The following is a 20,887-nucleotide window of genomic DNA, read 5'->3' as shown; positions in this document are numbered from 1 at the left end:
GCTTCTCTGCTGCATAATGAAGTTCTGTCTGGCTGAAGGCATGGCTGCTCCTAGGACTGTAGGTGTGAGGGCAGCGAATCATCTTGGCGTTTGGTGCACCAGCTTACCTGTCCACCCGCCTGCCAGCGTGCATGTCTACTAGCAGGTCTGACTGCCCTCCCTAGGGCTGTGGACGCACAGGGTTCTTTCTCCGTGTGTAGGACTGCCAACAGAGCATTCTCAGAGGACACCTGTATTTGTAGGGCTGCTGTTGCACAGGGCTTGAAGAGCACATGGCACCCATTCACAGGGCATCCTGTGTCCAGGATGCCTGTGTTCAGGGATGGACGAGAGCTCTTAATGCAGGGCATACATCTGTGAATGTGCCAGCCTTTCCTTAGTGCGTATGTAAAACAGCATACACACACCCACTGCTGCTAATGTGCAGCTCTGTCAGTGCACTGGGCTGTCTGCAGGCCCAGCCACTGTAGAGGGCTCTCTTGTACAAACCTTGGGAAAGGACAGCGTCACTGTAGGATGAGGAGGATGGCGCTTGGGTGGAATGCAGAGAGTGGAAAACAACAGCAGCCGACCAGGAATGAAGAGGTTTTGAACTGAATGTAATAATGAACAAAATTATTTTTTAAGTTCAATTGTTACCCAACATGGTTGTTCTGCCCTCTGAAGAATGCAAAGCAACAAAAAAAGTGGAAGCGAGCGGTTTCCGCACACCATACCCATGCACATGTCCTGTCCAGGCGCGTGCACATCTCCTGTCCGAGATTATCTGAGCCGACGGGGAAAAAGAAGGGAAAGTAAAGTGTGCCATGCACGTGTTGTGCTGAAACGCAGCGAGCCGTACATGTGCACATCGCCTAACTGGGCATGTGCATATCTCCAGTCCCCCTTCAGAAGCTAAATCGACAACAATAGATTTCACCAAAGCGAGCAGAGCATGCGCTGCATCGCTAGGCGAGACCTAAAAACCAGCAACATCAGTCCAAAACTTAGGGGTGATCATGCAAAAAGAGGCATTTCCTTACGTCCATTATAAAGAATTGCCATCAGAACTCCACTACAATAGCTTATTACAGTTTAGTACCGATGCTACAATGCCTGGTGCCAGAACTATTAGCCAAGAGGAGAGGTCACCGAACATGATTTAAAGCAGCTCTGTAACGAACTTCCTTTTTAGGGCTCGGCTGAACGCGCGGAAGCGCGTCCCCGCCGAGGCTCTTTTGTCGGCGTGTGTGCTTCCCAGGAGACAATCCTGGCCGAGCGCATCGCCTTGGAGGCGATTTGAAAGTGGCACGCGCCGACTGGCACGCGCCGCGCTCGGCCTGGCTGTCTCCTGGGAAGCGCAAACATACCCAGGCACACCTCCCCCTGCACGCATGCGGCCACACACACAAGCGCACATACACGCACGCAGACAGAGACACTCCCCCTCCCCCCGCCGTCGCACACAGACACACACACACAGGAGCGCACATACACGCACACATACAGAGACACATGTACACACATCCACACCGTGATGCCTTTGAAATGTGACGCGCATGCCCCTTGCGGTGCAGTTTACCCTATTTCCAGACGCGGCTCGCACCCATCCATGCCCGGCGCCCTCTCCCGGTCCCTCCTCCGGGTCTTGCTCTGCTTCCCGCGAGTCTCCGGCTGCAGCGCGCCCGGGTCTCCCGTCTGCGGGTCTCCGTCCTCCGTAGCTCTCCAGAGCGACCCCTGGCGGAGAGTGTGTGTCCATGGCCGCTACCTCCGGCTTCACTGGGCAGCCCCGCACTCCTCGCTGCTGCTTGATCTGGGAGTCCTTGGGGCCGCCCCGACCCCCTGTTAGTCCTGATTTCTCGCCGCGCTCCGGGCCCCTCTCTGCGGCTGCAGCCCTCTGCTCTCTGCCCCTGACCTCGGCCTCCCTCGGCTCACACACTCTCCGATCCCTCTCTCAGACCCCGGAGGTCTCCGCTCCTCCTCCTTCTCCCGGCCCGCACTTCCCTCCTCCACAACTCCTCCTCCTCTCCCCCTCCCCTGTTTTGGACGTCCTTTTCCAGGACCCCCCTCCCCTGCACCTCCTCCTCCTTCTCTCGGTCTCACAGTCGCCTGCTGGGCAGCCTCGGGCCCTTCATGCAGCTGTTACTGGAGTTTGTGCCCGGAGCCAATGTCACACAGCTACTACTTTGGGTGCAAACTTGCCATCAGAGAACAAAATCGTCACACAACTTAATTCTACTCCGATTCTAGCATGCCAGAGATTGTAGCTTGTGACGAATTTCATGATTAATCCCTCCCGCACCCCACTACCCAAAAAATAATAATAGGAGCGTGTCATTAGGAACAAAAGGTTAAAAAGCCTGCAAATACTATTCCACATTTAACCCAAGCGCAAGAAGTCGCCATGGAGACTGCAATTGTTTCAGACGTATTATCGTGGTGAAATGCACGCCTTTCTTTCCAAAGACAATTCATAAACAAATTCTGATTTAAATATCGAGCTTAATTTAATCAGTTAATTAATGCAGTATAAATGCTACGCAAAACGCTCGGCCTATTTTTATTCTAAGCACGGTTAGACGCATTTCTGATTCCGAATGATTCTGCTGCCCTCGGCGTGCCCCTGCGGCTAACTCACTCTTTCTCGGTCTCTCTCTCGCACCTTCGCCTCTCCCGTTTGTCTTGCTTGGTGGTTGGTTGGATTTGTAAAGCACTAATTTAGCTGTCTGGCAGGCTTCGCAGCGCCCACAGACTCGGAAATACTTCAGTGTATTCTCGCATCCGCTGCGGTCATCTGTGTTGACACCAGCGTCACAGGTTCACATCCCTGAATTTCATCCTCCTGAAGTCCATCATACAATAACTGCAGATCGGGTAACTGAAGGCTAAAGAGAGGCAGGCAGTACCTGTCCGCCACTGAATGCATGCCGCACAGCTCCGAGATCCCCTCGTATCGTTACCTGAGGCGCAAAATCTGGGGTCTCTATCAAACCTTTTTTTAATTGCGCCATTGAGGTGTTGCACCTCTCCTAAAATCAGTGCTTAATTTGTGCCGGGGCGTGTGCTGCTGCTGTACGGACCGTAACAAGTGCTGCTGGCTTGTCACTGTGTTAGAAAGTTAACATACCGTACTACTGGTTGTGTTAATAATGTGCTGATGACTGGAGATAGGAATCAGATTGATGGCATCATGGCAACTTACTGTCTTAAATGGTCAGGTGATGCTATTCATCCTCAATGATTGCAAGACTTCCGGCTCAACGGCCACGGATTAGTGTTGCCGGCCCAGTGGGCGGGTCACCTAGTTGGCGGCGGCGCAGGGCTTTGCCTGGGCTGCCTGGTCTTCTTCTGCGGGGGTTGGGGGTGTGCGCAGATTTTTCAATTAAATGCGCCATGCTTAATTATGTTACCATATCACTGCTGTAGTAGCGCAAACACAATTTAGGTTCTATAGTAAAACCCAGCGGGTACGTGATAGTACTCTGCAATGTCACGCGACGAACCCGCATGTGAGTCTGTGGCATCATGTTGCAATGGAAAGTGCGGAAAAGGACCCTCCACCATATTTGATGGGGAAAACGGGGGTCTCCGCCATGTTGGTGAGGGCGGAAGCGGTTCTTGGCGCCCATTCCTGCTCTCTGATTGCAGCATGGCAGCTCTGAGCGGTATTACCAACGGGAAGCTGGAGGGTGGCGACGGGGGCAACCGGGTGACAGTAGTGCTGGGCGCACAATAGGGTGACGAGGGCAAAGAGAAGGTAGTCGACCTGCTTGCCATGGACGCTGACCTGGTGTGCAGGTGTCAGGTAGGAGCCTGCTTAGAGGAGACAGAAAGCACCGCCCATCACAGAGGTGGGAGTTTATTGTTTGAGGGGTAGATGTGAAGGTCAGTTAGTCAATTTGAAGGACAGTCCACTTTATTGAAATGTACATTTTAATGGGAGACTGCGGTGAAAGGATAGCCATTTTCAGGTCGTACGTTATCTTTTGCCATATTAATACACATCTCACACGGCGAATACGCTATAAGCTACCCATAATGCATCGTCAAAAATTCGCAACTCTGATTAAATGCTGCATCATTCTCGGACGATGTGCCGACATTGCCCACTAGTTTTATTTGTGGGCGTGGGGACATGACATGATTTGCTCAGAAGCTCCTGTGTATTACTCTTTACCTTCTGTCTTTGTACACCTCACAAGAGAGTTGTCAGTAAGTCATATGCAAAGCTATCCCTACTATACCCTCACACACCCTCACGCGCACATACCCCCACCCTCACCCCCCTCACCCTCCCTCACACCTCACTCCCCCTCACCCTCACACTCACCCTCACCCTCACACCTCCTCACCCTGAAACTCCCTCACCCTGAAACTCCCTCACCCTCACACCCTCTCAAACTTACACACCCTCACTCACCCTCACACCCTCACACGCCCACACCCTCACACCCCCTCACCCTCACACCCCCTCACCCCCCACTCCCTCACACTCCCCCACACCCTCACACCCCCCCACACCCTCACACCCCCCCACACCCTCACACCCCCCACACCCTCACACCCCCTCTCTCACCCTCGCTCCCCCTCACTCCCCCTCACACACCCTCACTCACCCTCTCACACCCTCACACACCCTCACTCACCCTCACCAGCATAGCATAACAAAACATAGCATAACAAAACACAGCATAGCATAACAAAACACAGCACAGCATAATAAAAAAGCACAGGATAGCAAAAGATAGCATAGCATAATTATTCCCAACTCTCCTTATTATTGAGCAACATCTGACAGTTTGCAAATAATCTTTATACACCAATTCAGAGTTTTCGGAAAAATCTATGCAACGCATTGTCATACACAATGCCAATAACTCAAACTTTAATGCTGCGAGCCCTATTGCATTGTAAATGCTTGTATTTCTTCTGATCAGTTTTTCTAGCTTTACCGTGGAAAGCAGAAGGTCATATTTATGGCAACATGTTTATTTGTTGCACTCTTCAGGTAATTATAGAAAAGCCTTTACATACTTCTACACATTCCAAGCAACTGTGCTTTTTGCAACAAATATCCAACAGCTTTTTTGATGTATTTAGTTTTGCAAATGTGCCCTCGCTTTCTCATGAAAGAGCTATAGACTAAGGATTTAAGTGGTTTGTGGGAAAGGTGATGGTGTGGCGATGTATTATATGGAATACAGTATCCCCTGCTGTACTTGATAAGAATACTGCAAGTCACTTTGGACACTGGCCTTCAGCTTCTGTATGGTCATGGAACTCTTCATTGACTAGCAATAGCCTGATAATGTATGTCAGGCGGTACTTTATCCCCAATACACCAGATACATTTTAGAACAGGCCTTCAGTTTTGTTGTTATGCTCTGCCACACTGTGGGTCTCTAAAAGCGCCTCATTCCATTAGAAAAACAGCCTAATAAAACAGCAATGTTGGATGTAGAAGTCTGTCACCAGGACGGATTGCAAGCTTCAAGGCATTAAACCTTAAAAAGAGAAAAAAAATGTTTAGCCATTTCTCTATCATCAAATAATTCTGTTTTAAGAACAGTGTCTGAAGTGTAATGAAGAAAACATGCTAAGACAAAAAGGAATCCTTATGGGCACTTTTTGAATCACAGTTAATTAGGTCTGGATTTTTTTCATGCTGCAGATGAACGCCCTTCACATTTTATCAACTCTGGACATTAATACTGTTTATAAAAATGTTTCACTTCATTAGTACCAACACAGCCGTGCCATATCTAGCATTCCTTGATGTTGTGATAATGGTGAGAATAAGAGTCCCTGCCTTTACACCTTTTCACCAAGGTGCGAGAAAGTGCAGGGCTGTAGTTAAAGAGCACAGTCTACTTACTGTGTAACTGTCTCTGTTGCCTGAGGTTGAAAGGGCAGTGATATGGATGCAAAGTGTTGCTTCAAGGCCACACTTGCTTTCTATGGCTTCTACTGAACGATGCATATTGTGAATTGTTTATTTTTGGCATTTAGAGCCAGTGATGGCCCCATCTGGTTAATTTGATGTACTTGTTTTTCAGAGGATCTGCGTGCGTGGCATCTTTTGCACAGATGTGCTGTTGTTACATAAGACAAAGGTCCTCCTTTCCAAAAACAGCTCATCACTGTACAACTTTAAGGAGCTTACTTCATTGCTGTATTGCTTTTCACATATAGCCTATTGCAGGGCTTGGCCTTAGATGTGTTCAGTCATTTTTTTCTCCCGTGCCTCTTTACTAATGAACCCCTGGCCTTCTTGCCTTGAAGAGGGGGTTGAGGACAGCCCCTCCCGGCTCTTCTGTAGCAGTCTCATGGCTATACCTGCGAGTAACAGTGTCCTGCAGCTGAGTTCATCTACCCACAATGCAAGAGGGTGAAATGCTGCACTTGTCCCGAGTGTGCACTTGCTCTAGTGTGCTTTACAGTAGGACAGCCGGAGATCACACCCACAACAGTATGATGAAGACCACTACTCTTATGTGAAGAGCGAAGATCATTCAACCATTGGTGTGTTGAAATAAAACTAGCGTAAAACGAATGGTAAAATATAAATATGATCTTTTCTGTGTTCTGAGAATGTCTGGCATATGTGGAATGTGGCCTGTGTTGTACAGCAAGGGTAGTGCATGGAGTGGAACGATCTAAGACTCAGTGGGGATAAAGCTGAGTTTTTAATTTTTGAAAACCATCAGGACACCTGGTCAGAGGCTTGGTGGCCGGATATGCTTGTCCCCTTGCCCCTGCCCTGGCCCCAGTGCAAAAAACGTAGGCATCATAATTGACAACTCCCTTTCCTTGGGCCCCCAAATCAATAGAACAGTTTCCACCCGCTTTGCGATTATAAGGACTCAAAGAAAGATCTCCCAATTTCTCTCCTTTTCCTCCCGAAAACAGGCAGTTGTGGCCCTTGTGTTGTCTAGACTGGACTACTGTAATGCCCTCTGTTTGGGTATTAATAAGGGGCCTATGCATCGTCTTCAGCTAGAGCAAAATACCCCTGCCTGGCTGGGGATGGGTTTTCCCAAATATCACTCCGTCTCGGCCACTATCGGTTATCTGCATTGGCTTCCGCTTAGTCGGAGAATTGTATTCAAAGCTCTTTGCCTTGTTCATAAGGCTTTCTACAGTACGGGGTCAGAAGGTATTAAAAAACTCTTTCGGAGATATGTCCCCTGCCAAGCAGTTAAAATCGGCTAGCAAAAACTTGTTGATAGTTCCAAATTTCAGGAAAGATAGATAGGGGGGTGGGGTAGAGCTTTCTCTTTGGCTGCAGCTAAACTTTGGAACTCCCTTCAATCTCTGCTTTGGAAACTCATTTTCTCTTTCATAAAGCTTGAAGACCTGGCTTTTCACTCTTTCAACTCTGTAAGCCTTGTACATATGTGCACATCTGTCTCCTGGCCCCTTCCCGTAGCACCTTGACACCCCTGGGCAAAGTTTGCGCTTTACAAAGCTAATATTCCTTCATTCAATATTGCCCAAGACAAAAATACATGTGATCAACTGTATGTGAGGAGAGTGGAGTGGTAGCCATGGTTGGAGTGAGAGTAACCTCTCTGCAGCGCTTAGCAGCGTTGAATAATGCATGGACCCGTGCTTGGAGTAGGCAGCTGTGCTTATCACGTAGTATATTCTATTTTGTCACCTACGCCTCTGTTTCAGATAATAAGAATCTGTGGAAATCTCTGTAGCACAGGTAAACTCTTGAAAAGCATGTGTGCTATGATGCTTTGACCTGTTACTTTTGGTATCTGATAAGTCAGAAGCAGGCCACATGCATCTCCACCAAGCTCAGCCCCGGTGCAGATACTAGTACAGTATTAGTCTGACATGTTGGGGAAGACTGTTGGGTGGTTTCTTTTGAGCACCTCTTTGTATGAATAACTGCAACGGTCAGGAGTCACCTGGCAAACAGAACTGTCAGACGAATTACTATGTACCTTGCCTCTTCGTTTACATTAAGCTACCATAGATGGGATTTCAGAATCGATTAACACGATGGAGGACCTGTGACTTGATGTAAGCTGTTTCAGCTAAAAATGTGTGGCCAGCGGTTATTGCCAGAGACTCTCCATCTGCTATTTGTGTCTATTGCTGCCTCTTCCAGGCAGCCATTTTAGTTCTTGTGTAACTTGTGTAAAAGGCTAATTCTTTCCTTTAGTAAATGGCGAGTTTACCTCCGAAATAAAGTGAAAGCTGGAGTAGAAAAGGGCAAACCATACTGTAATGAATGGTGGGAATTAAAGGCTGGAAATCATGGGTTTTGCAGCGTGAATCTTTCTGGATTCACTATGCTGGGCATTATCCCGCGGTCTAGTGGTTGGGTCCGGAATCGTAGTCTTTTCTTTCTTTGTTTTTTTTTTCCGTAGCCCAGGTGGGCGTCGACGTCCCACCTTTTGGTGAACTTCCTGTGACGTCGGCACGCTTCCAGAGGAAGCTACTACCTTTGGGCGCCATCTTCAGATTCTTTTTTCCGCCATTGCGTCACTGAGAGGCTCCAGAGTTTTTAGAGTAAAAAGCCGTATTCTACACGAAAAGGAGTAGAGAAGACACCGAGAAACGAGATCACTGTACCGGGACGACGAAGAAGGAGGAGAACTTCGAGAACTTCGACGTCCAACGGAGAATGCGCACACAGGGGGCCCCCTGAGCGCAGGAATGGACAAAACACCTTTTAACTTCTGCCGTAACTGCCACCACAAGTACGCGCAGAAGGACCAGCATCCAGTTTGCAACCTCTGCCTAGTGGTCGACCACGAGAGCAAGGATTGCAACGCCTGCTCTGCTTTCACCCCGAAGACCCTCAGGGTTAGAGAGGGACAACTGCAACATGCAAGGAAAAGGCCAACCTCCGACGCTTCAGGACCTGGGCCTCTCCAGCGACGAAGAGGACAACATCGCAGAGGGACCAGATGGCTACACAGTCGTAGAGACCGATAAGAAAACATCTAAAGAGGTAGGAGAGACTTCGACGACTCAAAAGCCTGAGTCAGACTCTCGAAAGACAGAGTCTAAGTCCACGAAGGGAGCACTGGCGCCAAAAATCTCAACGGCCGCAGCTGCACCCAGGGGCAAACAGCCCAGCGGATCCTTCGAAGAGGACTCCCAGATGGCGAAAGCTGTCGAAAAGCCAAGGTTGTCGAAGCACGTCCCTGAAAAGGACCGCTCGACTCGAAGAAGAAGGACCCGAAGGCTGCTTCTACGTCGAAGAGGTCGGCCGAAACACTCGACGCCGAACAGGCCGCCGAGATGGAGAGAAAAAAGAGAAGGCTCAAGGATGAAATGATGCTTAGAGTTAAATACTGACAGAAAACACCTGTTTCTCTGTATTTATTTTTGAATTTGTGAAAAGACGGAAAAAAGTCTTCCTTTGAGTTATTCTCAATTCCGTCTATCTTGAGTGCAGGCAATAGCTGTGCAGACTGACAGACAAGGAAGGTAAAAAAAAAAAGAATGGAGGGTAACATTTTCTGATGCAGCTTTAAATAGTGGAGTTGTGCATGTGTTTACAAGCTATTTGCATATGATTTTATAATATATACGTCTTCTTCTAACAGTAAAATCCATTAGGCATACAAGTGTCCTTATTTGAATGAAAGCAGGAAATATACTATTTGCAGTTTCCATTTTTCAAAAACACAAAATCAGTATGGAAAAATAGAGGCGGTAAAGTGAAACAAAAATACATACCATAAAACAGAGCTAGTTATCGTAAATAGCACTCAGTGGATTAGAAATGCTCAGTTTGATTATGAAACTTAATGATGAACGCAATCAAATAACCAAACATGGTTGTTTGTTCTAAGACGCTCCTATTTTAGCAGATTTGCATTTTATATTGTGTATTTATGGTAACTGAAGTGATAAAGCACAACCATTACCCCAAGCAATTTAAATACTTGTGGCGGCATATGCAGCTCCCTTCACCCTGACGCAGACATGGATGCATGCCCTGCACAGTTCAAGGTAATACAAACAGTCAAGTACCTGTTTGTGGACACAGCTACTGAAGCCCGGATACACTGCGCGGAAGCTATTCACCTTGTAATTAAAACTCCTTATATATAAGAAAAAAGATGCTCAGACATCCAGGAAAATGTGCCTACAGACACATCAGGGGATTTGTGATATCATATCACAGTTTGATATTCTCAATAGACCAACAAACAGTTCACAGTTGTGTTAACTGTGTGTGGGTGGTCCGTGGAGTGTTACTGTGTACCGTCTGCACTAACTGAGTTACAGTTCCTTTGAGAATCTCTGCAGACGTGTCTGCGAGGCAAGTGAGTGCTTTTAAAGGTGGTACTCATTTTATCAAGCTTCAAAGGTTAAAAGTTTGAGTTGGCAATTCCTGGATCCAACCATGTAGCCTGCATGTTATACCTAGGTGTCAGCAGTGAGAGCACAGCTCCCTAGTTTTTTTTTTTTATCTCAGTTGGTATATTTTTAGCAGCTTGTCATTTCAGAGCAAGCGTGTCAAGTTCACCGTAGAACCTTAGAGAACATAATGTTACATTGTGCTGGTGAAGAGTGTCTTTGGCCAACATCTATGGCTCAACCTAAACATGTGGAGGCAATATATCTGCTAGACTGTAGCCTTAATGATGAAATGTCTCTCCAAAATAATAACGAGAGCCAAGTAAAAACTCAGTTTCTCCAGTTGGCGGCCCACAAGAAGATCAACACTGAGCCAGCAGAGGGGGTGAAGAATGTGTTTGTTGATCAAGATTTATCTAAGATGTGATAAGAAAGTAAATGTGAAAATGATACCTTGAAACGTGATTTCTTTAAATTGGTCCATCATGGAGCAATGCGTATTCAACCAAGATCAGCTAGGAACAACAAAGCTTAAGTTGGGAGCCGATGTTACACACTGGGAGGACTTTCCCTTCGGAAACATTGCTTTAACCACACAGAGTCTTCACAATATGTCGTTGAAGATGAGAGTTGTCAGGGATGCTGGTGAGAATTAAAAGAAGGTTAAGGGTGTAAGATAACCAGCCACACGCTTCCAGCCCATTGCCTCCCTTTTAGCTCTATTGGAAACACCCATCATTTTCCCAATCTAAATTTGACTAATTTGAGACGGTTCTATTTCGCTCAGCAATGTTTAACTCTGGATGTGAGAACTGATGGTCTAATTACTACAAACTGCTTTTAATATGAACTTATATAAGCACATTTGAAGCTAAAATTATAGGGACAAAGCAGAACAAAATTCATGTTAGGCTTTTAATACCAATTTAGATTAAGTTTAACCCGAACAGAAAGATATCACATGCACCTTTATGGGCCTTGGTCTCACACGATTAAAATAATTAGACATCATACATTACACAGTTCTCTGGCCCGAACAGTAGGGCGGACTATGTCAAAGAAATACCCATGTGTCGTGAAAAATGAATAAACCTGAACAGGAATATTCCAAACAATTATTTCACTGGGACAGAAAATGTAGGCATTTATATGGCAAGAAAAAATGGCTTAATAAATTTTAAGGTTTGATTTCTACTTTACGTTTGGTGTATCCTAGTGTTTTGTAAGGAGGCTTATATTGATTCATTCAGTCAATCAATATTTAGTTCATTTAGATCACAGGGCGTCTTGTAACTGAAAACATAGTCAGTTGTATGGGGTAGACGGCTCCCTAACCTTCTAACATATGTTTTTAAGGCATTACATAAAGCTAGGTTTAAAATCGGGCAGCGAGAATGTGCCCCCTCACAAGGAAACAAGAATAGATTAAGCCAGCCCTGAAATCTCTATAGTAGCTCCCAGCTGAGTTCAGGCTCACGTTAAAAACACTGTGCATTTGTCACAAAAAATATTCAGGACAAAGACTAGGCTACCTTCAGTAGCTGGCACAGCGAGATTCCCCTGCCAGGAACCTGGCTCAGTAGATGGAAAAGCATTCATCTAAAAGACTAAAATGAGGTAGAAAATCTTTGTGGGCCCAGGGCCCAAAACTTTGGACCAGCCTCAGCCTCAACTTCGACATCAGGTGAACGTGCCACCTGAAGTTTAGAAAACGCATGAAAATCAAACTTTTCAAACAGGCTTTGAGTTAAGTTCCAATCTTTAATATCCGCGACAGAAGAATGTCTGGTCAAGGCTCTGTTATATTCATCTGGCTTCACACTATCTCCTCAGTTTCACAAAATGGCATCATTTTTCAGTTTCCAGCCGTATTTTATTTTTGGGTCTGCTGTTAGTCAAGATCTTTTATTTTTTTCCTAATAATATATTTATAATATACGTGTATATATAGTTTGTTACTGTGTAATTCCCCCTTTTTTCTGGCAACTACAGCATGCAGCATGGGACAGATTGTTAGTCCACTTCATACAGTGGCCAACTTCACTGTGAGTGGCGGTATTCTGGGCTTTAAAAAGGTGCACTTACACACACAGTAGTTCTCTTAAACGCTAGGGACTACTGTGTCTATGTGTAATTTTTGAGACCCCCAAAAATATTTTTGCTAGTAGCCAATTTATTTTAGATTAACGAGGGCCAGGTATCTTTTCCAACAGTAAGGTTTTGCAAAATGCATGGCAAAACAAAACAAACCTTGGCAAAGCATAAAGGCTGGCAGACAAAGCCAGCCCTTTTGGCTTTGCCAATGATTGTTTCTTCTGTTACTGTGCTCTTAAGTGACCAGGTAGGTGGCGAGCAGTAATACTCCTAATTACAAACAAACACATAAATACAAATGATCACTAGTTTTCCAGATGGTGAGTGGATGTAAGTTCCAGCATTTTGTGTTTCAAAACCCTCAATGAGCATTTGTTACATTGTGCTCTTTTGTGACAGAACAGGTAAGGAGAGACTTGCATAAGTTGTAAAATGTGTGTAGTGTGAAATGAAGTAGACTTTCAGTTGCACACTACACCTCTTTTATAGTTTCACAGATCATATTCACTTTCCACAGTATAGGCCTGTGTGCAAGAATGTGCTGAGTCAAATGTCAATCAATCAGTATTTGTAGAGCGCAACTAATCACCCCCAAGGTTGTTCAGGCGCTGGGTTCAGTCAAAAAGCCAGGTCTTAAGTTTCTTCCTGAATTCTGCTAGAGAGGGTGCTGACCGGAGGTGGAGGGAAACGCAACATTATGTTTTATACATTAGCCTTTGACTGTCCTTAAAAGTGGTGGCCAAGTATTACCCCATGTAAAGTGATTGGTATAAGACTATTCTTTTCATTCTTACCAACACTTGTCTTTGACATGATATTTGCCCATTATGTAATTGTATATTTAATTCATTATAGAGTGAGTCTTGTCATATATTAATTATTGAGTGATTACTATTGTGACATTAGGAGTCTTATCTAACAATTCTTATAAGTAGGTTGACAACTCCCTATACAATAGAGATCACCTTTTATTACCCTGGCACCTTACTAAGCTGCTGCATGTGGTATTAGAAGCTGTCCTAGATAAGTATGGACATTACTCTTGATGGTGTTGTGCTCCAGTAAATTGCAGGGCATCCAAACATAAACAGCCAATTGAGAGAACTTCGACTTCTGTTGAAGCTGAGATTAAGGGTGGTTAACCCCTTCTGCGCTGACGACGAGCTCAGCTCGTCATGAGTTTTACCTGCCGTGCGCTCATGACGAGCTGAGCTCGTCATCAACCGCGGGGTTTTAAAACCCGCCGCGCGCATGTGGTTAAAAAGTAGAAGTAGCTTTACCCCTGAATCGAATCACAATACCCCACTCTAAAGTCAATTTGCTATTCTTCTCTACTTTCCAACGATCATCAACCCGGAGCTCTGGACACTGCTTCTAAACCCAATGGCTGAAAAAACAATCTGAAGGTGGCGACTGTGTACTCTGGCTTTGAGAGTCATGTTCGACATCGGAGGGGTCAGGATGACTCCTTCTTTGGTTGACGCTCAATTTATTTTTGTTAAAAGAGGGAATTTTTCTTGACCCAGCCACTCTATTGCAGAATAAGGCGCGGCATGTGAATCCAGAATAAATCCACGCTGCAGAACTATTGTTACAGTTTCTACTATTTTGCCAACAAACGGTAGCAGAGAAACTGGGTTTAAGTTAACTTCAACCTTGAGTCCAAGATGGGCTTTTTAAGCTGGAATGTAATTGTAGCTGTCAACCCTCATTGTGTCCAGAGAAGGCTTTTAGGAACTAGCTCAGAGCAGGGACCAGTTATGGGGCAGTTGTCTTCCAGACAGGGGCCAGACTTATCATCCACACAACCCTATATATGTAATGACAATAAAGAGAGAACTTCACTCTCAGAGATTGTAGGCAGAGAATCCTCTGGATTGTTTGGGCTGATCAAAAGCACATGGCAGTGTTAGAATAGGGCAGGAGTCTGAGTATCAGGTTTGGGGTCTGCTTAAGTGTCCCCAGCCTTAAAGGAAGAGGTGTGGCGCCGCGGCTAGGGCGACTGACTCCGGAATCTGGGGATCACGGTTCGATCCCCGGCACCGGCGGTAGATTAGCCCAGCACCATGTGACTCTGGGCAATAGCTTGCTTAATCTTCCCGACGGCCCCCAGCGCCTAGAGACCCTTCCGGGTGATTGTGCGCTTTACAAATGTGGATTATTATTATTATTATTATAATGCTTTCAAAGATTATCTGGATTTCCCATGAAAGAAGTTATCCAGACTGTCACATAAAACGTGAGATGGGAAATGGCATTAGCAGCACAATAGGGTAGATGAGTTATCTTACAGCATTGAAAAGCACCCTGAATGAGTTGCAGGCTTCATTCATTTTATTATATGTGGAACTTAGTATGCAGACGTTCTGCTAGTCTTGCAGATTTTCCACAGTACTACAATTGTGGGTATGGGAATTACTGGCACGGATGGCATAGCCATTGGGAATTCCAAACCTCTCAGTGGTTATTCACAAACCTTTAGCATCGCTTTTATCACCCTGAAAAGACATAGGGAACTACTTCTGCAAACTTTTTGTGTGAAGGGATAGAAGAGGAGATCACCCCCAAATTCAACATGGATTAGCGATTGGGATTTCTCACCTGTAGAAAATATTTTCTTACTGGAGAGAAAAAATAAACTGGAGTAGGTTTGTGGTCATGGAAATCTGACTTTTGTAGATTTCCAACATGTTTATATAAAACTTTGTGAGTCCCAGAAAGTTGTAAATATGATACAATCATAGAGGACTTGCCTATAATTTATAGATTTCTGACCATCTGGAAGGTTTGTGAATTGGATCGAATTCTGAAAGTCATATCACCTTCTGGAGTTGAATTTTATGCTTCTTAGTTTAAGTATGTCTTGTGACAAAACATTTTGACTAGCCATATTCTACAATCAGTAAATAAAATATCATATTTAATAAGTATATGGGTTTCGTTTGTCAGTCCATCTATATACAATAACAGACCCGTTGTGGCATAAAAACCCACTTAGTGCAATTTCTGCTGCTTATCATTTCCTTTAAGAAGGCATGTGGATTACCGTCTATGTCCATGGACCCAACAACTCTATGGTGTGAAGGTGTCAAATGATTTGAGTAATGCCTTAGCTACCCACCACGCCCTAAAGTGAGTATATATTCCTTCCATCTGCACATTACACTAACTGAATAATCTGCTTGGGTGAATCTCAAAGTTGATAGGTGATTCTTGCTCACAACAATCACAGCCAACCAAAAGTGTAGGACCTTAAAATCCTATGATGGCATGGTGGTTCACCCTAAACTCTCTATTTGAAAAACACAAAAGCATCAGTGTTGGTACCAGTACAGCAAATGTGTTGTCATAGACCGGTATTGCTGCTTATAACAACAAAGTGTCCCATTACTAACCCTACCTGCTTAAGTCATTCATGCTTCTGTGTTCCAGTTCTCCACCTTCTGGGCTGCTTCGGCAATACAAGATTCCCAACCCCATATGGCCGTTTCGCAGGCACCGATCATCCGCTCCTCTGGAGGGCATGCAGTTGTTATACAGCACACATGTCCCCTGTAGTTCTGACCTTTACATAGACTTAGCCAAAATGCCATTCACCATGTACTCTGAGCCATTCTCCTGGTTCACTGTCTGTCAACCCAGAGACAGCACGTGGAAGCACTTTCTTTATGCCACTGGAGATAGTAGTTACAATACTATTGAACTGACTAATTTATGGCTCTTTTCCACTTACAGAAAGTGTCCACTAAGGTCTTGCTCCTTGGAACGCTATGATGCAACTGTGTATTTGTAGTTCTCGTTCTATTATAGCTGTTAAAAGCTTTTTCTTATTGATGTTTAAAAATGATGCTTTTAATAAACAGTTTGTGAATGGGTGGGTTTACTGTGATCAACCTTGTTTATATGGCTTTTAAAATGTGAATCACTGAAGATCATTGTTGACTCAAAATAGTTAATGACATAATATAGTGTGATTGTCAACCCCAGCTGTAGAAGAAGTTGGATTTACTCTTTCATTCATGCGAAACAATGCATTGGCCTTCACTGCGTGAATGTTATATTTGTAAAGCTAATATTGTTGCATTTCTCAATGTTATTTCTTTTTTATTTCTTGGAATGTTTGTCGTCTTAGGAATAAGAGTAGTAATATTGCGGAAAGGAATTTTCCCTAGTGTGGCATAATGTGCACTTCACAATATTTGTATTTATTTTCATCAGTACTCCTAGCTATAACTATGCCCCGAACATGGACAAACACTGGATCATGCAGTACACAGGGCCCATGCTACCAATCCACATGGAGTTCACAAATTTCCTACAGCGGAAAAGGCTGCAGACTCTGATGTCCGTAGACGATTCTGTGGAAAAGGTGAGTGGATTTCAAGATTCATGTTCATTCTGCAATTTGTTGCATTGATTATATGTAGCTTGGTTACTAAGTATCAAACGCTGTTTGAAATGTGATAGGCGTATTTTATTCTTTCAGCTACATGGAGCATCTCAAGCTGCTGGCAGTATGGTCCCTTTCTCTTTTGTAAATTGGAAGTCTAATAGTCTAACAATAAAATTGCCATTCCAGTATAATATTGGCACATTTTCAAAAACTTCGTGTGAGCAGTAGCTCCTTGCATTCTGCTCTGAAATGGTTCTTTTTTTATTTCATAGTCCCATCCTGTATTGAGATATTTTTAGGGGTTAAGCTTTGCAGGTCAATTCTCACTATTTGTTCCACAACAATGTTGGATTGCATGTCTGCAGTTTGCACTCCAGTTAATGGGTCTTTGTGATATGTAAATAAATGTTGGTTCTGTAAATGCAGATTATCATAATTGTTTATTGGCTTCCACGAGTCAGCGGTTTGTTCTAGATCCTAATCTTGGGGAATGTTTGCATAAGCATATTTTAAATTGTTTAGTTAATTGTTGACATGGGATCGATCTGAATGAGGTGGGATCTTAAACAGCAGAAGGACTCGAGTACAAGGGTTTTATTATCATAGTTTGGAGGTTGCCTATGATACGTATTTTGTAACTTTTGAAATACAATAACAAGATGTGCTAAGGTCTCTCGTTGAATACAATTAAATAATAACAATTATAAGTATTTTTGCTGCAGTATACACAGTGAGTGCTAGGTTAGCTCATATTTGGAAACCAAAACCTGCTCAGTTTAAATGCAGCTCTTTTATTTCTAAATATTCAGTATGACATTTACTTTGTTATAGGTCTTATATCACATAATGCACACTTTATAAAAGTGTATGCAAAAAAGGACAATTTGGATGTCTTCAAGTTGCTTAGTTAGTAGAATTATCCTTAATCAATTGATGTCGTTCTGTTCTGTGCTAGTTGCCAACACTCTGTAACAAGCAAGTCTGGGACTATTCAGTATTAAGGTTGTTATAATGTAAGGGGTTGCAAATGATTAAAGTCCTGCAAGATTCGGATAACATTGTGTTTTTACCTAGTTTACTGAAATCAGATAATGTTCTCAAGCTTGATCATTATAACTCATCAGCACTCCTCTGTAAATGCAGATGCTATCCTCCATTAGATTCACAACAACTCCTGTCCAGCTATATTTGTAAGGTGCATGTAAGTCCTTTTACAAGAATGTTATTTGTTATCTGTCTTAAGGGAGTAACACACTCTCCTTCACACAACAAGCATTAGCAAGACACTGCTAGTAGGGTTTAATATGATGATTCAAGGAAACTCAAGCATGTTGAAGCCAATACTGGTGGTTGATGGAATTGGCGGTCCTGTTTGTATTATTGGTGTTATTGATGGTTGAATTGGTAGAGTGGTGGTGCAATAATATAAACAATTTTGATGTTATTGTTAAAGTTATCAGTGGTGATATTGATGGTAGTGGTTCTATTGGTAGACGTATAGGTGATATTGGTGGCTATGTTTGGGTCAATTTGTAGTAGTGGTGGTGCTATTGGTGGTGGGGTTGGTGATGGGGTTGTTGGTGGCATTGGTGTTGGAGGAGCTATTGTGATGGTGATTAGATTGTGATATTTAATTATTTCCTTGATGTAAAATGCTCCCTCAAAGTATGGGCTGAGATTGCTGAGATTGGGACAAAAGTAGAAGGATTCATTGCTCATCTATATTGTAAGTCATCAGTCATGTATGACATGTTTTCAAACTTACTCCATTCCAAGCTACCAACCTGCATTTTCTGTGCAATGGCTACACTAAAATACTTCTGTACATGTCCATTCTGACTTCACCCTAAAAGTATGTTAGCAAAATACCTGTACTTGCAAAACAGTAACATTATCTTATATTGTTTAAATGTACGGAATGTTAGTCTAACAATAAGATTTGTTATTGTATATCGGTTCCTTTTTCATTCATGGATTGTACCATCTGGATTAACTGCTTTTCCCAAAAATGACTGTGATTAAAATATCAGCCTATATGCTGTCAGGCGGTTCATCATAACTATTAATTCAGAAACAGTAAGGCCCTCTTTATCTGCTAGCTGATCTAATAGCAGATCCAGACAAGTACTTACAAAGCCAATAGAACGTGGTTGCCAGCCTTCGCCTTTGTCAATGTTTGTATCGTCATCGTTTTTGCAAATCTTTATTGTTGGGGAAGCTTTCATGCCCTTGTCAATCTAATAAAAGAAAAAAAGTTGCTAGAAACAAAAATATTTTGTTGTCTTTAAAAGCACATATTGCCAAAGTATAGTCATGTCAGCGGAGAATACCATCACTCACAGTGAAGTTTGCCAATGGCTGAAGTGGACTGACACATTGCGTCATGCTGTATGCTGCAGTAGGCAGAAGAAAATGTGACTGACACAACAGCAGATCAATGGATGAACAGGGCTAGTTGTTATTTTTGTCTATTGCTGCGGTTTGGCCACAATTGATTTGATTTGTGGTTTTGTAAAGCGCGCGTATGCCCTTGGGCGTCTTGGCGCTGCAGAAGAAGACGTGGTGTAATTGTCTCCCCTTATGTAAGTTGCAATTCTCTGTAAAGTACTCTGATACCCTCTAGGGTCATGTTTGCGCTATACAAAACCTTTTAAATAAATAAGCCCACATAAGTATATTATACATATAATTTAAGTAAAATCAAAAGGTCTTGGCTAATGCCAAGCCTAAAAGGATATACAAAGCAGTTTTTCTTTTGTCTGATTTCGTACGTGTCTCTCTTTCAGCTGTATAATATGCTAGCGGAAACGGGAGAGCTGGATAACACCTATATCATCTACACTGCTGACCATGGCTACCATATAGGGCAGTTTGGACTGGTGAAGGGGAAGTCAATGCCATACGACTTTGATATTCGGGTGCCTTTCTTTGTTCGTGGTCCAAACGTAGAGCCGGGATCAACGTGAGTTCTCATGTCTGGCGCGCAGCTGTTGCCTTGTCTGTTAGATGCTTCCACACACTGGTTGGTATGCCAAAGACTCTACACGCAAACACTGCTTCATTATCTTGACATGGCTTTTTAGTGGTTTATGTCTGAAGTTTCAGATTAAGATATGAACATCTTATCAAGGTATCTATTTAAAAATCTATTCAACTTTAGGCATATGTTCACATTGCAGATCAGTTACACTAAGCCCTCTAAATTGAATGCAGGACTTTAAACTAGAACACAATAGCAATTGGCAAAGGGTCTGTTTCAGCTTACACATGCCAGATAACCACAATAAGGCATCCAAAAAAATGAACATTTATATAGCTTTTTTGCTACTTACACCATGCAAGTTTTTCATTACTACCAATATTTAAGGTATGATTTTGATTTATGGTGGGTCTATTTGTGTGTTAAATAAGTTGCTTCTTAGAGACATGTCAAAATAAATTGTGAGCTCGGGCTTCTGGAATAAAGATTCCTAAAATATGATGTCAAATATACATATAGCTGTGCAAAATACATACATTTTGTTTCACAAAATAATTTCAACATAGTTTATCACATTTACTTATATGTGACGCCAGCATGTTAAGAGAACAAATATATAATGGGTCTGGGGTATTGATACACCGAAAGAGCCCTGGCCTCCTGACTGCTAGTTGAGTCACTAGTGCACCATAGAAAGTTCTTCCTGAAATCTTAATGAACGTACATGGGTCGTTTCTGCTCTAATGGAATCTTGCAGAAATAGTATTAATTGTTGTGAATATTGGGGCTTGGGAATTGTCCAGATAAAATGACATTTTACATCTCGGCTTAATGTCCCTGGAAAATGATACCCCTTTTTCCAGAATATATTTTCCACTCTAATTCAATTTGGCATTACTTTTAAATGTAAAATTACTTTTCTTCAGTCCTTCCCAACGCTTTGCGGGAGCCTTAAGATTGCATTAAGTACGTTACAAGCAACTGCTGTAACATAGTCTGAATGTTCAAAATGACTGAAAATTAATTGCTATTGTTCTGGTTGGCAGAAACACAATTCGCCATGGTGCTCCTCCAATCACATTCTGTGAAGCATAAAAGTAGGCATACAC

General features: G+C 43.4%; 1 protein-coding gene across 10 annotated transcripts in view; it reads left to right on the top strand.

Annotated features, from left to right (window-relative positions):
- The window catches only part of SULF1 (sulfatase 1), a 312,442-nt gene that overhangs the window by 205,152 nt on the left and 86,403 nt on the right, over positions 1-20,887 (top strand). For all 10 annotated transcript variants that reach the window (XR_013610526.1, XM_078687181.1, XM_078687178.1 and 7 more), the window contains 2 exons: positions 16,624-16,774; positions 19,585-19,760. Coding sequence is in view for 9 of the 10 variants with exons in the window: in XM_078687181.1 (XP_078543307.1) it covers positions 16,624-16,774; positions 19,585-19,760 (327 nt within the window). In the remaining variant the exon portion in view is untranslated. The remainder of the gene's footprint in view (positions 1-16,623; positions 16,775-19,584; positions 19,761-20,887) is intronic.

The sequence above is a fragment of the Lissotriton helveticus genome, chromosome 4_1 (genome assembly GCF_964261635.1).
Source record: "Lissotriton helveticus chromosome 4_1, aLisHel1.1, whole genome shotgun sequence".
NCBI lineage: Eukaryota > Metazoa > Chordata > Amphibia > Caudata > Salamandridae > Lissotriton > Lissotriton helveticus.
Note: the sequence above shows the minus strand (reverse complement) of the source record. Positions and strands in the feature narration are given on the sequence as shown.